We start from the raw sequence: 16797 nt of genomic DNA, 5'->3' as shown, positions 1-16797 counted from the left end.
GACAGACTCTAAAGGGTCCCTCCTCTCCTCAGACATTATAGGGTCCCTCCTCCCCTCAGACAGACTCTAAAGGGTCCCTCCTCCCCTCAGACAGACACTATAGGGTCCCTCCTCTCCTCAGACATTATAGGGTCCCTCCTCCCCTCAGACAGACACCAAAGGGTCCCTCCTCTCCTCAGACATTATAGGGTCCCTCCTCTCCTCAGACAGACATTAAAGGGTCCCTCCTCCCCTCAGACAGACACTAAAGAGTCCCTCCTCTCCTCAGACGCTATAGGGTCCCTCCTCCCCTCAGACAGACACTGTAGGGTCCCTCCTCTCCTCAGACAGACATTATAGGGTCCCTCCTCCCCTCAGACAGACATTATAGGGTCCCTCCTCTCCTCAGACAGACACTAAAGGGTCCCTCCTCCCCTCAGACAGACACTAAAGGGTCCCTCCTCTCCTCAGACACTATAGGGTCCCTCCTCTCCTCAGACGCTATAGAGTCCCTCCTCTCCTCAGACGCTATAGAGTCCCTCCTCTCCTCAGACAGACACTATAGAGTCCCTCCTCTCCTCAGACACTATAGGGTCCCTCCTCTCCTCAGACACTATAGGGTCCCTCCTCCCCTCAGACAGACGCAATAGGGTCCCTCCTCCCCTCAGCCAGACACTATAGTGTCCCTCCTCTCCTCAGACGCTAGAGGGTCCCTCCTCCCCTCAGACAGACACTATAGAGTCCCTCCTCTCCTCAGACACTATAGGGTCCCTCCTCTCCTCAGACATTATAGGGTCCCTCCTCTCCTCAGACAGACTCTAAAGGGTCCCTCCTCCCCTCAGACAGACACTATAGGGTCCCTCCTCCCCTCAGACAGACTCTATAGGGTCCCTCCTCTCCTCAGACAGACTCTAAAGGGTCCCTCCTCCCCTCAGACAGACACGAAATGGTCCCTCCTCCCCTCAGACAGACTCTAAAGGGTCCCTCCTCCCCTCAGACAGACTCTAAAGGGTCCCTCCTCTCCTCAGACAGACTCTAAAGGGTCCCTCCTCCCCTCAGACAGACTCTATAGGGTCCCTCCTCTCCTCAGACAGACTCTAAAGGGTCCCTCCTCCCCTCAGACAGACTCTAAAGGGTCACTCCTCTCCTCAGACATTATAGGGTCCCTCCTCCCCTCAGACAGACACTATAGAGTCCCTCCTCTCCTCAGACACTATAGGGTCCCTCCTCTTCTCAGACACTATAGGGTCCCTCCTCCCCTCAGACAGACGCTATAGGGTCCCTACTCCCCTCAGCCAGACACTATAGTGTCCTTCCTCTCCTCAGACGCTATAGGGTCCCTCCTCCCCTCAGACAGACACTATAGAGTCCCTCCTCTCCTCAGACACTATAGGGTCCCTCCTCTCCTCAGACATTATAGGGTCCCTCCTCTCCTCAGACAGACTCTAAAGGGTCCCTCCTCCCCTCAGACAGACACTATAGGGTCCCTCTTCCCCTCAGACAGACTCTATAGGGTCCCTCCTCTCCTCAGACAGACTCTAAAGGGTCCCTCCTCCCCTCAGACAGACACTAAAGAGACCCTCCTCTCCTCAGACACTATAGGGTCCCTCCTCCACTCAGACAGACACTATAGGGTCCCTCCTCCCCTCAGACAGACTCTATAGGGTCCCTCCTCCCCTCAGCCAGACACTATAGTGTCCCTCCTCTCCTCAGACACTATAGGGTCCCTCCTCTCCTCAGACATTATAGGGTCCCTCCTCTCCTCAGACAGACTCTATAGGGTCCCTCCTCCCCTCAGACAGACACTATATTGTCCCTCCTCCCCTCAGACATTATAGGGTCCCTCCTCTCCTCAGACAGACTCTAAAGGGTCCTTCCTCCCCTCAGACAGACACTATAGGGTCCCTCCTCCCCTCAGACAGACTCTATAGGGTCCCTCCTCTCCTCAGACAGACACTATAGGGTCCCTCCTCCCCTCAGACAGACACTATAGGGTGCCTCCTCTCCTCAGGCGCTATAGAGTCCCTCCTCCCCTCAGACACTATAGAGTCCCTCCTCTCCTCAGACACTATAGGGTCCCTCCTCTCCTCAGACGCTATAGATTCCCTCCTCTCCTCAGACGCAATAGGGCCCCTCCTCTCCTCAGACAGACACTATAGAGTCCCTCCTCTCCTCAGACACTATAGGGTCCCTCCTCTCCTCAGACATTATAGGGTCACTCCTCCCCTCAGACAGACTCTATAGGGTCCCTCCTCCCCTCAGACAGACTCTATAGAGTCCCTCCTCCCCTCAGACAGACTCTAAAGAGTCCCTCCTCCCCTCAGACGCTATAGAGTCCCTCCTCCCCTCAGACAGACATTATAGGGTCCCTCCTCCCCTCAGACAGACTCTAAATGGTCCCTCCTCTCCTCAGACAGACACTATAGGGTCCCTCCTCTCCTCAGACAGACACTATAGAGTCCCTCCTCCCCTCAGACAGACACTAAAGGGTCCTTCCTCCCCTCAGACAGACACTAAAGGGTCCCTCCTCCCCTCAGACAGACACTAAAGGGTCTCTCCTCTCCTCAGACAGACACTATAGGGTCCCTCCTCTCCTCAGACAGACACTAAAGGGTCCCTCCTCCCCTCAGACAGACACTATAGGGGCCCTCCTCTCCCCAGACACTATAGGGGCCCTCCTCCCCTCAGACAGACACTATAGGGTCCCTCCTCTCCTCAGACAGACACTAAAGGGTCCCTCCTCCCCTCAGACAGACACTATAGGGTCCCTCCTCTCCTCAGACAGACATTATAGGGTCCCTCCTCCCCTCAGACAGACATTATAGAGTCCCTCCTCTCCTCAGACAGACACTAAAGGGTCCCTCCTCCCCTCAGACAGACACTAAAGGGTCCCTCCATCCTCAGACACTATAGGGTCCCTCCTCTCCTCAGACGCTATAGAGTCCCTCCTCTCCTCAGACGCTATAGGGTCCCTCCTCTCCTCAGACAGACACTATAGAGTCCCTCCTCTCCTCAGACACTATAGGGTCCCTCCTCTTCTCAGACACTATAGGTTCCCCCCCCCCCTCAGACAGACGCTATAGGGTCCCTCCTCCCCTCAGCCAGACACTATAGTGTCCCTCTTCCCCTCAGACAGACACTATAGAGTCCCTCCTCTCCTCAGACACTATAGGGTCCCTCCTCTCCTCAGACATTATAGGGTCCCTCCTCTCCTCAGACAGACTCTAAAGGGTCCCTCCTCCCCTCAGACAGACACTATAGGGTCCCTCCTCTCCTCAGACAGACACTATAGGGTCCCTCCTCTCCTCAGACAGACACTATAGAGTCCCTCCTCCCCTCAGACAGACACTAAAGGGTCCTTCCTCCCCTCAGACAGACACTAAAGGGTCCCTCCTCCCCTCAGACAGACACTAAAGGGTCTCTCCTCTCCTCAGACAGACACTATAGGGTCCCTCCTCTCCTCAGACAGACACTAAAGGGTCCCTCCTCCCCTCAGACAGACACTATAGGGGCCCTCCTCTCCCCAGACACTATAGGGGCCCTCCTCCCCTCAGACAGACACTATAGGGTCCCTCCTCTCCTCAGACAGACACTAAAGGGTCCCTCCTCCCCTCAGACAGACACTATAGGGTCCCTCCTCTCCTCAGACAGACATTATAGGGTCCCTCCTCCCCTCAGACAGACATTATAGAGTCCCTCCTCTCCTCAGACAGACACTAAAGGGTCCCTCCTCCCCTCAGACAGACACTAAAGGGTCCCTCCATCCTCAGACACTATAGGGTCCCTCCTCTCCTCAGACGCTATAGAGTCCCTCCTCTCCTCAGACGCTATAGGGTCCCTCCTCTCCTCAGACAGACACTATAGAGTCCCTCCTCTCCTCAGACACTATAGGGTCCCTCCTCTTCTCAGACACTATAGGGTCCCTCCTCCCCTCAGACAGACGCTATAGGGTCCCTCCTCCCCTCAGCCAGACACTATAGTGTCCCTCTTCCCCTCAGACAGACACTATAGAGTCCCTCCTCTCCTCAGACACTATAGGGTCCCTCCTCTCCTCAGACATTATAGGGTCCCTCCTCTCCTCAGACAGACTCTAAAGGGTCCCTCCTCCCCTCAGACAGACACTATAGGGTCCCTCCTCCCCTCAGACAGACTCTATAGGGTCCCTCCTCTCCTCAGACAGACTCTAAAGGGTCCCTCCTCCCCTCAGACAGACACTAAATGGTCCCTCCTCCCCTCAGACAGACTCTAAAGGGTCCCTCCTCCCCTCAGACAGACTCTATAGGGTCCCTCCTCTCCTCAGACAGACTCTAAAGGGTGCCTCCTCCCCTCAGACAGACTCTAAAGGGTCCCTCCTGTCCTCAGACATTATAGGGTCCCTCCTCCCCTCAGACAGACTCTAAAGGGTCCCTCCTCCCCTCAGACAGACACTATAGGGTCCCTCCTCTCCTCAGACATTATAGGGTCCCTCCTCCCCTCAGACAGACACTAAAGGGTCCCTCCTCTCCTCAGACATTATAGGGTCCCTCCTCTCCTCAGACAGACACTAAAGGGTCCCTCCTCCCCTCAGACAGACACTAAAGAGTCCCTCCTCTCCTCAGACGCTATAGGGTCCCTCCTCCCCTCAGACAGACACTATAGGGTCCCTCCTCTCCTCAGACAGACACTAAAGGGTCCCTCCTCTCCTCAGACATTATAGGGTCCCTCCTCTCCTCAGACAGACACTAAAGGGTCCCTCCTCCCCTCAGACAGACACTAAAGAGTCCCTCCTCTTCTCAGACACTATAGGGTCCCTCCTCTCCTCAGACATTATAGGGTCCCTCCTCTCCTCAGACAGACTCTAAAGGGTCCCTCCTCCCCTCAGACAGACACTATAGGGTCCCTCCTCCCCTCAGACAGACTCTATAGGGTCCCTCCTCTCCTCAGACAGACTCTAAAGGGTCCCTCCTCCCCTCAGACAGACACTAAATGGTCCCTCCTCCCCTCAGACAGACTCTAAAGGGTCCCTCCTCCCCTCAGACAGACTCTATAGGGTCCCTCGTCTCCTCAGACAGACTCTAAAGGGTCCCTCCTCCCCTCAGACAGACTCTAAAGGGTCCCTCCTCTCCTCAGACATTATAGGGTCCCTCCTCCCCTCAGACAGACTCTAAAGGGTCCCTCCTCCCCTCAGACAGACACTATAGGGTCCCTCCTCTCCTCAGACAGACACTAAAGGGTCCCTCCTCCCCTCAGACAGACACTAAAGAGTCCCTCCTCTCCTCAGACGCTATAGGGTCCCTCCTCCCCTCAGACAGACACTATAGGGTCCCTCCTCTCCTCAGACAGACATTATAGGGTCCCTCCTCCCCTCAGACAGACATTATAGGGTCCCTCCTCTCCTCAGACAGACACTAAATGGTCCCTCCTCCCCTCAGACAGACTCTATAGGGTCCCTCCTCTCCTCAGACAGACTCTAAAGGGTGCCTCCTCCCCTCAGACAGACTCTAAAGGGTCCCTCCTCCCCTCAGACAGACTCTATAGGGTCCCTCCTCTCCTCAGACAGACTCTAAAGGGTGCCTCCTCCCCTCAGACAGACTCTAAAGGGTCCCTCCTGTCCTCAGACATTATAGGGTCCCTCCTCCCCTCAGACAGACTCTAAAGGGTCCCTCCTCCCCTCAGACAGACACTATAGGGTCCCTCCTCTCCTCAGACATTATAGGGTCCCTCCTCCCCTCAGACAGACACTAAAGGGTCCCTCCTCTCCTCAGACATTATAGGGTCCCTCCTCCCCTCAGACAGACACTATAGGGTCCCTCCTCTCCTCAGACAGACACTAAAGGGTCCCTCCTCTCCTCAGACATTATAGGGTCCCTCCTCTCCTCAGACAGACACTAAAGGGTCCCTCCTCCCCTCAGACAGACACTAAAGAGTCCCTCCTCTTCTCAGACACTATAGGGTCCCTCCTCTCCTCAGACATTATAGGGTCCCTCCTCCCCTCAGACAGACACTATAGGGTCCCTCCTCCCCTCAGACAGACTCTATAGGGTCCCTCCTCTCCTCAGACAGACTCTAAAGGGTCCCTCCTCCCCTCAGACAGACACTAAATGGTCCCTCCTCCCCTCAGACAGACTCTAAAGGGTCCCTCCTCCCCTCAGACAGACTCTATAGGGTCCCTCGTCTCCTCAGACAGACTCTAAAGGGTCCCTCCTCCCCTCAGACAGACTCTAAAGGGTCCCTCCTCTCCTCAGACATTATAGGGTCCCTCCTCCCCTCAGACAGACTCTAAAGGGTCCCTCCTCCCCTCAGACAGACACTATAGGGTCCCTCCTCTCCTCAGACAGACACTAAAGGGTCCCTCCTCCCCTCAGACAGACACTAAAGAGTCCCTCCTCTCCTCAGACGCTATAGGGTCCCTCCTCCCCTCAGACAGACACTATAGGGTCCCTCCTCTCCTCAGACAGACATTATAGGGTCCCTCCTCCCCTCAGACAGACATTATAGGGTCCCTCCTCTCCTCAGACAGACACTAAAGGGTCCCTCCTCCCCTCAGACAGACACTAAAGGGTCCCTCCTCTCCTCAGACACTATAGGGTCCCTCCTCTCCTCAGACGCTATAGAGTCCCTCCTCTCCTCAGACGCTATAGGGTCCCTCCTCTCCTCAGACAGACACTATAGAGTCCCTCCTCTCCTCAGACACTATAGGGTCCCTCCTCTCCTCAGACACTATAGGGTCCCTCCTCCCCTCAGACAGACGCTATAGGGTCCCTCCTCCCCTCAGCCAGACACTATAGTGTCCCTCCTCTCCTCAGACGCTATAGGGTCCCTCCTCCCCTCAGACAGACACTATAGAGTCCCTCCTCTCCTCAGACACTATAGGGTCCCTCCTCTCCTCAGACATTATAGGGTCCCTCCTCTCCTCAGACAGACTCTAAAGGGTCCCTCCTCCCCTCAGACAGACACTAAATGGTCCCTCCTCCCCTCAGACAGACTCTAAAGGGTCCCTCCTCCCCTCAGACAGACTCTAAAGGGTCCCTCCTCTCCTCAGACAGACTCTAAAGGGTCCCTCCTCCCCTCAGACAGACTCTAAAGGGTCCCTCCTCTCCTCAGACATTATAGGGTCCCTCCTCCCCTCAGACAGACTCTAAAGGGTCCCTCTTCCCCTCAGACAGACACTATAGGGTCCCTCCTCTCCTCAGACATTATAGAGTCCCTCCTCCCCTCAGACAGACACTAAAGGGTCCCTCCTCTCCTCAGACATTATAGGATCCCTCCTCTCCTCAGACAGACACTAAAGGGTCCCTCCTCCCCTCAGACAGACACTAAAGTGTCCCTCCTATCCTCAGACAGACTCTAAAGGGTCCCTCCTCCCCTCAGACAGACACTAAAGGGTCCCTCCTCTCCTCAGACATTATAGGGTCCCTCCTCTCCTCAGACAGACACTAAAGGTTCCCTCCTTCCCTCAGACAGACACTAAAGAGTCCCTCCTCTCCTCAGACGCTATAGGGTCCCTCCTCCCCTCAGACAGACACTATATTGTCCCTCCTCCCCTCAGACAGACATTATAGGGTCCCTCCTCTCCTCAGACAGACACTAAAGGGTCCCTCCTCCCCTCAGACAGACACTAAAGGGTCCCTCCTCTCCTCATACACTATAGGGTCCCTCCTCTCCTCAGACGCTATAGAGTCCCTCCTCTCCTCAGACGCTATAGGGTCCCTCCTCTCCTCAGACAGACACTATAGAGTCCCTCCTCTCCTCAGACACTATAGGGTCCCTCCTCTCCTCAGACACTATAGGGTCCCTCCTCCCCTCAGACAGACGCTATAGGGTCCCTCCTCCCCTCAGACAGACTCTATAGGGTCCCTCCTCCCCTCAGCCAGACACTATAGTGTCCCTCCTCTCCTCAGACGCTATAGGGTCCCTCCTCCCCTCAGACAGACACTATAGAGTCCCTCCTCTCCTCAGACACTATAGGGTCCCTCCTCTCCTCAGACATTATAGGGTCCCTCCTCTCCTCAGACAGACTCTAAAGGGTCCCTCCTCCCCTCAGACAGACACTATAGGGTCCCTCCTCTCCTCAGACAGACTCTAAAGGGTCCCTCCTCCCCTCAGACAGACACTAAATGGTCCCTCCTCCCCTCAGACAGACTCTTAAGCGTCCCTCCTCCCCTCAGACAGACTCTAAAGGGTCCCTCCTCTCCTCAGACAGACTCTAAAGGGTCCCTCCTCCCCTCAGACAGACTCTATAGGGTCCCTCCTCTCCTCAGACAGACTCTAAAGGGTCCCTCCTCCCCTCAGACAGACTCTAAAGGGTCCCTCCTCTCCTCAGACATTATAGGGTCCCTCCTCCCCTCAGACAGACTCTAAAGGGTCCCTCTTCCCCTCAGACAGACACTATAGGGTCCCTCCTCTCCTCAGACATTATAGGGTCCCTACTCCCCTCAGACAGACACTAAAGGGTCCCTCCTCTCCTCAGACATTATAGGGTCCCTCCTCTCCTCAGACAGACACTAAAGGGTCCCTCCTCCCCTCAGACAGACACTAAAGGGTCCCTCCTCCCCTCAGACAGACTCTAAAGGGTCCCTCCTCCCCTCAGACAGACGCTATAGGGTCCCTCCTCCTCTCAGACAGACACTAAAGGGTCCCTCCCCTCAGACAGACACTATAGAGTCCCTCCTCCCCTCAGACAGACATTATAGGGTCCCTCCTCCCCTCAGACAGACACTATAGCGTCCCTCCTCCCCTCAGACAGACATTATAGGGTCCCTCCTCCCCTCAGACAGACACTATAGAGTCCCTCCTCTCCTCAGACAGACATTATAGGGTCCCTCCTCCCCTCAGACAGACACTATATTGTCCCTCCTCCCCTCAGACAGACACTATAGGGTCCCTCCTCTCCTCAGACAGACACTAAAGGGTCCCTCCTCCCCTCAGACAGACACTAAAGGGTCCCTCCTCCCCTCATACTCTATTGGGTCCCTCCTCCCCTCAGACAGACACTATATTGTCCCTCCTCCCCTCAGACAGACACTATAGGGTCCCTCCTCTCCTCAGACAGACATTATAGGGTCCCTCCTCCCCTCAGACAGACATTATAGGGTCCCTCCTCTCCTCAGACAGACACTATAGAGTCCCTCCTCCCCTCAGACAGATGCTATAGGGTCCCTCCTCCCCTCAGACAGACATTATAGGGTCCCTCCTCTCCTCAGACAGACATTATAGGGTCCCTCCTCTCCTCAGACAGACTCTATAGGGTCCCTCCTCTCCTCAGACAGACTCTATAGGGTCCCTCCTCCCCTCAGACAGACACTATAGAGTCCCTCCTCCCCTCAAACAGACACTATAGAGTCCCTCCTCCCCTCAGACAGACACTATAGGGTCCCTCCTCCCCTCAGACAGACACTATAGAGTCCCTCCTCCCCTCAGACAGGCATTATAGGGTCCCTCCTCCCCTCAGACAGACTCTATAGGGTCCCTCCTCCCCTCAGACAGACACTATAGAGTCCCTCCTCCCCTCAGACAGATACTATAGGGTCCCTCCTCTCCCCAGACACTATAGGGTCCCTCCTCTCCCCAGACACTATAGGGTCCCTCCTCTCCCCAGACACTATATTGTTCCTCCTCCCCTCAGACAGACGCTATAGCAGGGGTGTCAAACTCATTCCACGGAGGGCCTAGTGTCTGCAGGTTTTTGGTTTTTCCTTTCAATAAAGCCCTAGACAACCAGGTGTGAGGAGTTCCTAACTAATTAGTGATGTTAATTCATCAATCAAGTATAAGGGAGGAGCGAAAACCCGCAGACACTCGGCCCCCCGTGGAATGAGTTTGACACCTGTGCGCTATAGGGTCCCCTAAACAGGTTTAAGCACTCCTTCATTCCCATGTCCATCAAATACCTCAACAGCAAAGCTGAGCTGGGTTAGTAGGCCACTCACTGAATGTAAGGGAAATGTGCAATATGTATTATCTATGTGGCTATATGAAAAGTGTGCAATGTGTGTATTATGTTGAATGTGTAATGTATCGTTTGAATCTTCCCTCAGGACCCTCAGGACACTAAGTTCATCCTATCCTACACTATACCCAGCCATGTCTCACACATCTTCACACTTCAGTTGAGATGTGTTGAGACACTTTGAGACATGACATAGACACTATTCAAGACATCTTAAGATACATTTGACACCATCTGTGTCTAGCATTAGCGTTAGCCATAACAATGACCTAGCATCATATAATTAGCCGTTAGCTTAGCCTAGCACTTACCTGGGTAGTGTGGGGGAGGAGCGCAGAGCAGCACTGCCCCCTGGCCCTCCTTCACATACACCGCCTCTCTCTCCTCAGAGGAGAAGAAGTCCAGGTCTGGAGAAAGAGAGGGGGGGACAGAGAGAGGGTGGGGGGGAAAGAGAGAAGGCGAGGGAGAGAGTGACGGGGGAGATTGGGGAGAGGAAGACAGAGAGAGTTCAGATTCATTAACAAGCCTGGATAATCCACTGTCACACTCTCCCTCGCCTCATTTATGTAAGAACACTGATCCTCCAAATACTCTTAAACCCTGTAACCTCTCTCTCAAAACCACTTCACAACCAGGACCTGCATTTAACTAGTTGGCAGGCTTGTAATTTGCAACTGTCATCTTTCAAAGTGAACTTACTATCGATTCAGCAGAAGTGATTCCATGTCATGCTACCCTCAAAAATTTTGACCATTCAAATTCCATTTCCACAGCTGTTATGATGTGCCAGGGCTGCCTCTCAATCACAGCTCCACTCACATAGGCATGACAGCTTAGCCTAAGGGGCTGGTCTAAAAAAGTCCTTTCATCCTTCCTGCCAATGATAATGTGTTACGTAACGATGGGGACGGGGATCCCATCCAATCACGTCCAATCCAGTCCACTCACATCCAAACTGGACAGCGGCCTCTCTGCTGACCACAGTGCCGTAGTCGTTGGTGGCCTTACAGGTGTACTTCCCAACGTGCTTGTTCTTGATGGGGTTAGAGATGACCAGGTTGCCTCCCACCAACGTGTAGTGGTTGTCTTCATCCTGATCTATATTCCTGCTGTTTAATCTCCACCTGAGGAGAGAGGAGGGGACACGGACATGTGCTCTTGAGCCAAAAGAGGTTCCCTGAACGGACAGATTACAGTTCAAAACAAATGAAACGTTTACTTTTACTTCACTACATTCCGAAAGAAAATTATGTACTTTTTACTCCGTACATTTTCCCTGACACCCAGAAGTACTCGTTACATTTTGAATGCTTATCAGGACTGGAAAAAGGTCCAATTCACACACTTATCAACCCTACTGCCTCTAAACACACATGCTTTGTTTGTAAATGATGTCTGAGTGTTGGAGTGTGCCCCTGGCTATCTGTAAATGATGTCTGAGTGTTGGAGTGTGTCCCTGGCTATCTGTAAATGATGTCTGAGTGTTGGAGTGTGTCCCTGGCTATCTGTAAATGATGTCTGAGTGTTGGAGTGTGTCCCTGGCTATCTGTAAATTATGTCTGAGTGTTGGAGTGTGTCCCTGGCTATCTGTAAATTATGTCTGAGTGTTGGAGTGTTCCCCTGGCTATCTGTAAATGATGTCTGAGTGTTGGAGTGTGCCCCTGGCTATCTGTAAATGATGTCTGAGTGTTGGAGTGTTCCCCTGGCTATCTGTAAATGATGTCTGAGTGTTGGAGTGTTCCCATGGCTATCTGTTAATGATGTCTGAGTGTTGGAGTGTTCCCCTGGCTATCTGTAAATGATGTCTGAGTGTTGGAGTGTGTCCCTGGCTATCTGTAAAGGATGTCTGAGTGTTGGAGTGTGCCCCTGGCTATCTGTAAATGATGTCTGAGTGTTGGAGCCCCTGGCTATCTGTAAATTATGTCTGAGTGTTGGAGTGTGCCCCTGGCTATCTGTAAAGGATGTCTGAGTGTTGGAGTGTGACCCTGGCTATCTGTTAATGATGTCTGAGTGTTGGAGTGTGTCCCTGGCTATCTGTAAAAAAAAATGGTGTCGTCCGGTTTGCTTAATAAAAGGAATTTGAAATTATTCACATTTTTACGTTTGATACTTAAGTATATTTTAAACCAAATACTTTGGGACTTTTACTCAAGTAGTATTTTACAGGGTGACTTTCACTTTTACTTTAATAATTTTCTATTATTAAGGTATCTTTACTTTTACTCAAGTATGACAATTGGGTACTTTTCCTACCGCTGCATGCTGAGTACAGATTGACATACAGTACACACAGCAGAGCAGGTGGGGTTTAGGGAGTGTTGGGGGGTGAGAGACGAGGGACATACAGTACAACACAGCAGAGCAGGTGGGGTTTAGGGAGTGTTGGGGGGGTGAGAGACGGTGAGAGACGAGGGACATACAGTACAACACAGCACAGAAGATGGGGTTTAGGGAGTGTTGGGGGGGTGAGGGACGGTGAGAGACGGTGAGAGACGAGGAACATACAGTACAACACAGCACAGCAGGTGGGGTTTAGGGGGTGTTGGGGGGTGAGGGACGGTGAGAGACGGGGGACATACACTACAACACATCACAGAAGGTGGGGTTTAGGGAGTGTTGGGGGGGGTGAGAGACGGTGAGAGACGAGGGACATACAGTACAACACAGCACAGAAGGTGGGGTTTAGGGAGTGTTGGGGGGGTGAGAGAAGGTGAGAGACGAGGAACATACAGTACAACACAGCACAGCAGGTGGGGTTTAGGGAGTGTTGGGGGGGTGAGGGACGGTGAGAGACGAGGGACATACAGTACAACAAAGCACAGAAGGTGGGGTTTAGGGAGTGTTGGGGGGGTGAGGGACGGTGAGAGACGAGGGACATACAGTACAACACAGCACAGAAGGTGGGGTTTAGGGAGTGTTGGGGGGGTGAGAGAAGGTGAGAGACGAGGGACATACAGTACAACACAGCACAGAAGGTGGGGTTTAGGGAGTGTTGGGGGGGTGAGAGACGGTGAGAGACGAGGGACATACAGTACAACACAGCACAGAAGATGGGGTTTAGTGAGTGTTGGGGGGGTGAGAGACGGTGAGAGACGGTGAGAGACGAGGGACATACACTACAACAAAGCACAGCAGGTGGGGTTTAGGGGGTGTTGGGGGGTGAGGGACGGTGAGAGACGGGGGACATACACTACAACACATCACAGAAGGTGGGGTTTAGGGAGTGTTGGGGGGGTGAGGGACGGTGAGAGACGAGGGACATACAGTACAACACAGCACAGCAGGTGGGGTTTAGGGGTGAGAGGAGGACTGTTACGTGTATGTGGCAGGTGGGTTGGCTCGTGCTCGACAGCTCATGGTGATTTTGGCCTCAGGTGACTCCTCGGGGTAGATGGTGTCAACCGGCTGATCCTCAAACACCGGCCCGTAACCTGTAGTATCGTCTGAGAGGAGAGAGACAGACAGACAGACAGACAGACAGACAGACAGACAGACAGACAGACAGACAGACATCGTTAACAACTTAGCACCTAACGGTCTAGACAAACAGTATATGACATCATCGTAACACACACACTGGCACATTACCTGTAGCATCGTCTGAGGAGACAGACAGACAGACAGACAGACAGGGTGAATGACTCAGGACCTGCTAGGTCAGACAGACAGACAGACAGACAGACAGACAGACAGGGTGAATGAATCAGGACCTACTAGGTCAGACAGACAGACAGACAGACAGACAGACAGACAGACAGACAGACAGACAGACAGACAGGGTGAATGACTCAGGACCTGCTAGGTCAGAGAAACAGACAGACAGACAGACAGACAGACAGACAGACAGACAGACAGGGTGAATGATTCAGGACCTACTAGGTCAGACAGACAGACAGACAGACAGACAGACAGACATGGTGAATGACTCAGGACCTGCTAGGTCAGACAGACAGACAGACAGACAGACAGACAGACAGGGTGAATGAATCAGGACCTGCTAGGTCAGACAGACAGACAGACAGACAGGGTGAATGACTCAGGACCTGCTAGGTCAGACAGACAGACAGACAGACAGACAGACAGACAGACAGACAGACAGACAGGGTGAATGACTCAGGACCTGCTAGGTCAGACAGACAGACAGACAGACAGACAGGGTGAATGAATCAGGACCTGCTAGGTCAGACAGACAGACAGACAGACAGACAGGGTGAATGACTCAGGACCTGCTAGGTCAGACAGACAGACAGACAGACAGACAGACAGACAGACAGACAGACAGACAGGGTGAATGACTCAGGGCCTACTACGTCAGACAGACAGACAGACAGACATGGTGAATGAATCAGGACCTACTAGGACAGACAGACAGACAGACAGACAGACAGACAGACAGACAGACAGGGTGAATGAATCAGGACCTACTAGGTCAGAGAGACAGACAGATAAATAGACAGATAAATAGACAGATACACAGGGTGAATGTTTCAGGACCTGCAAGGTCAGAAAAGACAGACAGACAGACAGGATAGTCCCACCCTGTTTCAGTCTGTTGTCTTTCACTTTGTACCTAATGAATAAGACACAGGTCTTGGGATAAGACATGTGAGAAAGCGATATAAAGTTGAGTTTATTTTCTTTCACAAAATAAAACATTTGTTATGGACAAATTATATTCTGGCAGTAGAAGAACAACATGATGAAATGTCAGTATTTTCCCAGAACCCCTTGGTGTTTCTTAGTATTGTAATGTCTTCTGACAGAGAGTTACAGTCTCAGGTGCATTAATAACCTAGTATACAGTGCCTTGGGAAAGTATTCAGACCCTTATGTTACAGCATTATTATAAAATGGATAACATTTTTTTTAAACTCAGCAATCTACACCCAATGCCAAAGTGAAAACTGTATTACATTTATTTTAAAAAAAGAAAAAAGTATTCAGACCCTTTGCGATGAGACTTGAAATTGAGCTCAGGTGCATCCTGTTTCCATTGATCATCCTTGAGATGTTTCTACAACTGGACTGGAGTCCACCTGTGGTAAATTCAATTGATTGGACATGATGTGGAAAGGCACACACCTGTCTATAGAAGGTCCCACAGTTGACAGTGCATGTCAGAGCAAAATCCAAGCAATGAGGTCGAAGGAATTGTCTGTAGAGCTCAGAGACGGCATTGTGTTGTGTTGAGAAACAGATCTGGGGAAGGGCACCAGAAATGTCTTCAGCATTGAAGGTCTGCAAGAACACAGTGTCCTCAACCATTCTTAAATGGAAGAAGTTTTGAACCACCAAGACTCTTCTTAGAGCTGGCAGCCCAGCCAAACTGAGCAACCGAGAACCCGATGGTCACTCTGACAGAGCTCTAGAGTTGCTCCGTGGAGATGGGAGAACCTTCCAGAAGGACAACCATCTCTGCAGCATTCCACCAATCAGGCCTTTATGGTAGAGTGACCAGACGGAAGCCACTCCTCAATAAAAGGCACATGACAGCCTGCTTGGAGTTTACCAAAAGGCACCTAAAGACTATCAGAGCATGAGAAACAAGATTATCTGGTCTGATGAAACCAAGATTGAAGTCTTTGGACTGAATGCCAAGCGTCACATCTGGAGGAAACCTAGCAGCATCCCTACGGTGAAGCATGATGGTGGTAGCATCATGCTGATGGGATGTTTTTCAGCAGCAGGGACTAGGAGACTAGTCAGGATCGAGGGAAAGATGAGCGGAGCAAAATACAGAGAGAGCCTTGATGAAAACCTGCTCCAGAGTGCTCAGGACCTCAGACTGGGGTGAAGGTTCACCTTCCAGCAGGACAAAAACCCTAAGCACACAGCAACACAGGAATGGCTTTGGGATGGCTTGGGGACAAGTCTTTGAATGTCCTTGAGTGGCCCAGCTAGAGCCCGGACTTGAACCCGAGGGAGACCTGAAAATATCTGTGCAGCAACGCTCCCCATCCAACCTGACAGAGCTTGAGAGGATCTGCAGAGAAGAATGTGAGAAAATCTCCAAATACAGGTGTGCCAAGCTTGTAGCGTTGTACCCAAGAAGACTCAAGGCTGTAATCGCTGCCAAAAGGTTCTTCAACAAAGTACTGAGTAAAGGGTCTGAATACTTAAGCAAATATGATTTTTCAGATTTTTTTATTTGTAATAAATTAGCAAAAATCGGTAGGAAACAGTTTTTGCTCTGCCATTATGGGGTATCGTGTGTAGATTGATGAGGGGAAAAAAACAATTTCATGAATATTACAATAAGGCTGTAACCTAACAAAATGTGGAAAAAGTCAAGGGGTCTGAAAACTTTCCGAAGGCACTGTATATGCAGCACTCCTATTGGTTACATTATTTTCAGAAGCTAAATATTAAATTGGAAATGAACATGTGTTTACCCAAAACCCTTTCAGATGTCATCATTATCAGCCAGAGAACAAGACAAGCAGTTAGCGAGCTAAACCCAGAGAGATGTCTTTGATGGAAATGCCTTGCCTCATTTGACCTGCATACAAGCACGCACGCACGCACGCACACACACACACACACACACACACACACACACACACACACACACACACACACACACACACACACACACACACTCAGATAATTAGCCTCAATTAGTCATTAAAAAAGACATGCATCACAGAGCTCCATGAGACAGAAAAACAATGCAAGACGAGGTCATGAATAACCAATCAGGCAAAATGTTCCTGAGACGCTAATTATTTTCCCTGATCCTGCCTGTGTCTGCAGGTGTGTGTGTGTGTGTGTGTGTGTGTGTGTGTGTGTGTGTGTGTGTGTGTGTGTGTGTGTGTGTGTGTGTGTGTGTGTGTGTGTGTGTGTGTGTGTGTGTGTGTGTGTGTGTGTGTGTGTGTGTGTGTGTGTGTGTG

At 51.8% G+C, this 16797-nt stretch overlaps 1 protein-coding gene across 3 annotated transcripts in view; it reads right to left on the bottom strand.

Moving 5' to 3' along the window:
• The window catches only part of LOC129862033 (contactin-1a-like), a 164626-nt gene that overhangs the window by 57245 nt on the left and 90584 nt on the right, over positions 1-16797 (bottom strand). For all 3 annotated transcript variants that reach the window (XM_055933348.1, XM_055933345.1, XM_055933346.1), the window contains 3 exons: positions 13224-13350; positions 10856-11031; positions 10219-10314 (listed from right to left, as the gene is read on the bottom strand). In XM_055933348.1, the coding sequence (XP_055789323.1) occupies positions 10219-10314; positions 10856-11031; positions 13224-13350 (399 nt within the window). The remainder of the gene's footprint in view (positions 1-10218; positions 10315-10855; positions 11032-13223; positions 13351-16797) is intronic.

The sequence above is a fragment of the Salvelinus fontinalis genome, chromosome 9, assembly GCF_029448725.1.
Source record: "Salvelinus fontinalis isolate EN_2023a chromosome 9, ASM2944872v1, whole genome shotgun sequence".
Taxonomy (NCBI): Eukaryota; Metazoa; Chordata; class Actinopteri; order Salmoniformes; family Salmonidae; genus Salvelinus; species Salvelinus fontinalis.
This window is presented reverse-complemented; position numbering and strand designations above follow the sequence as displayed.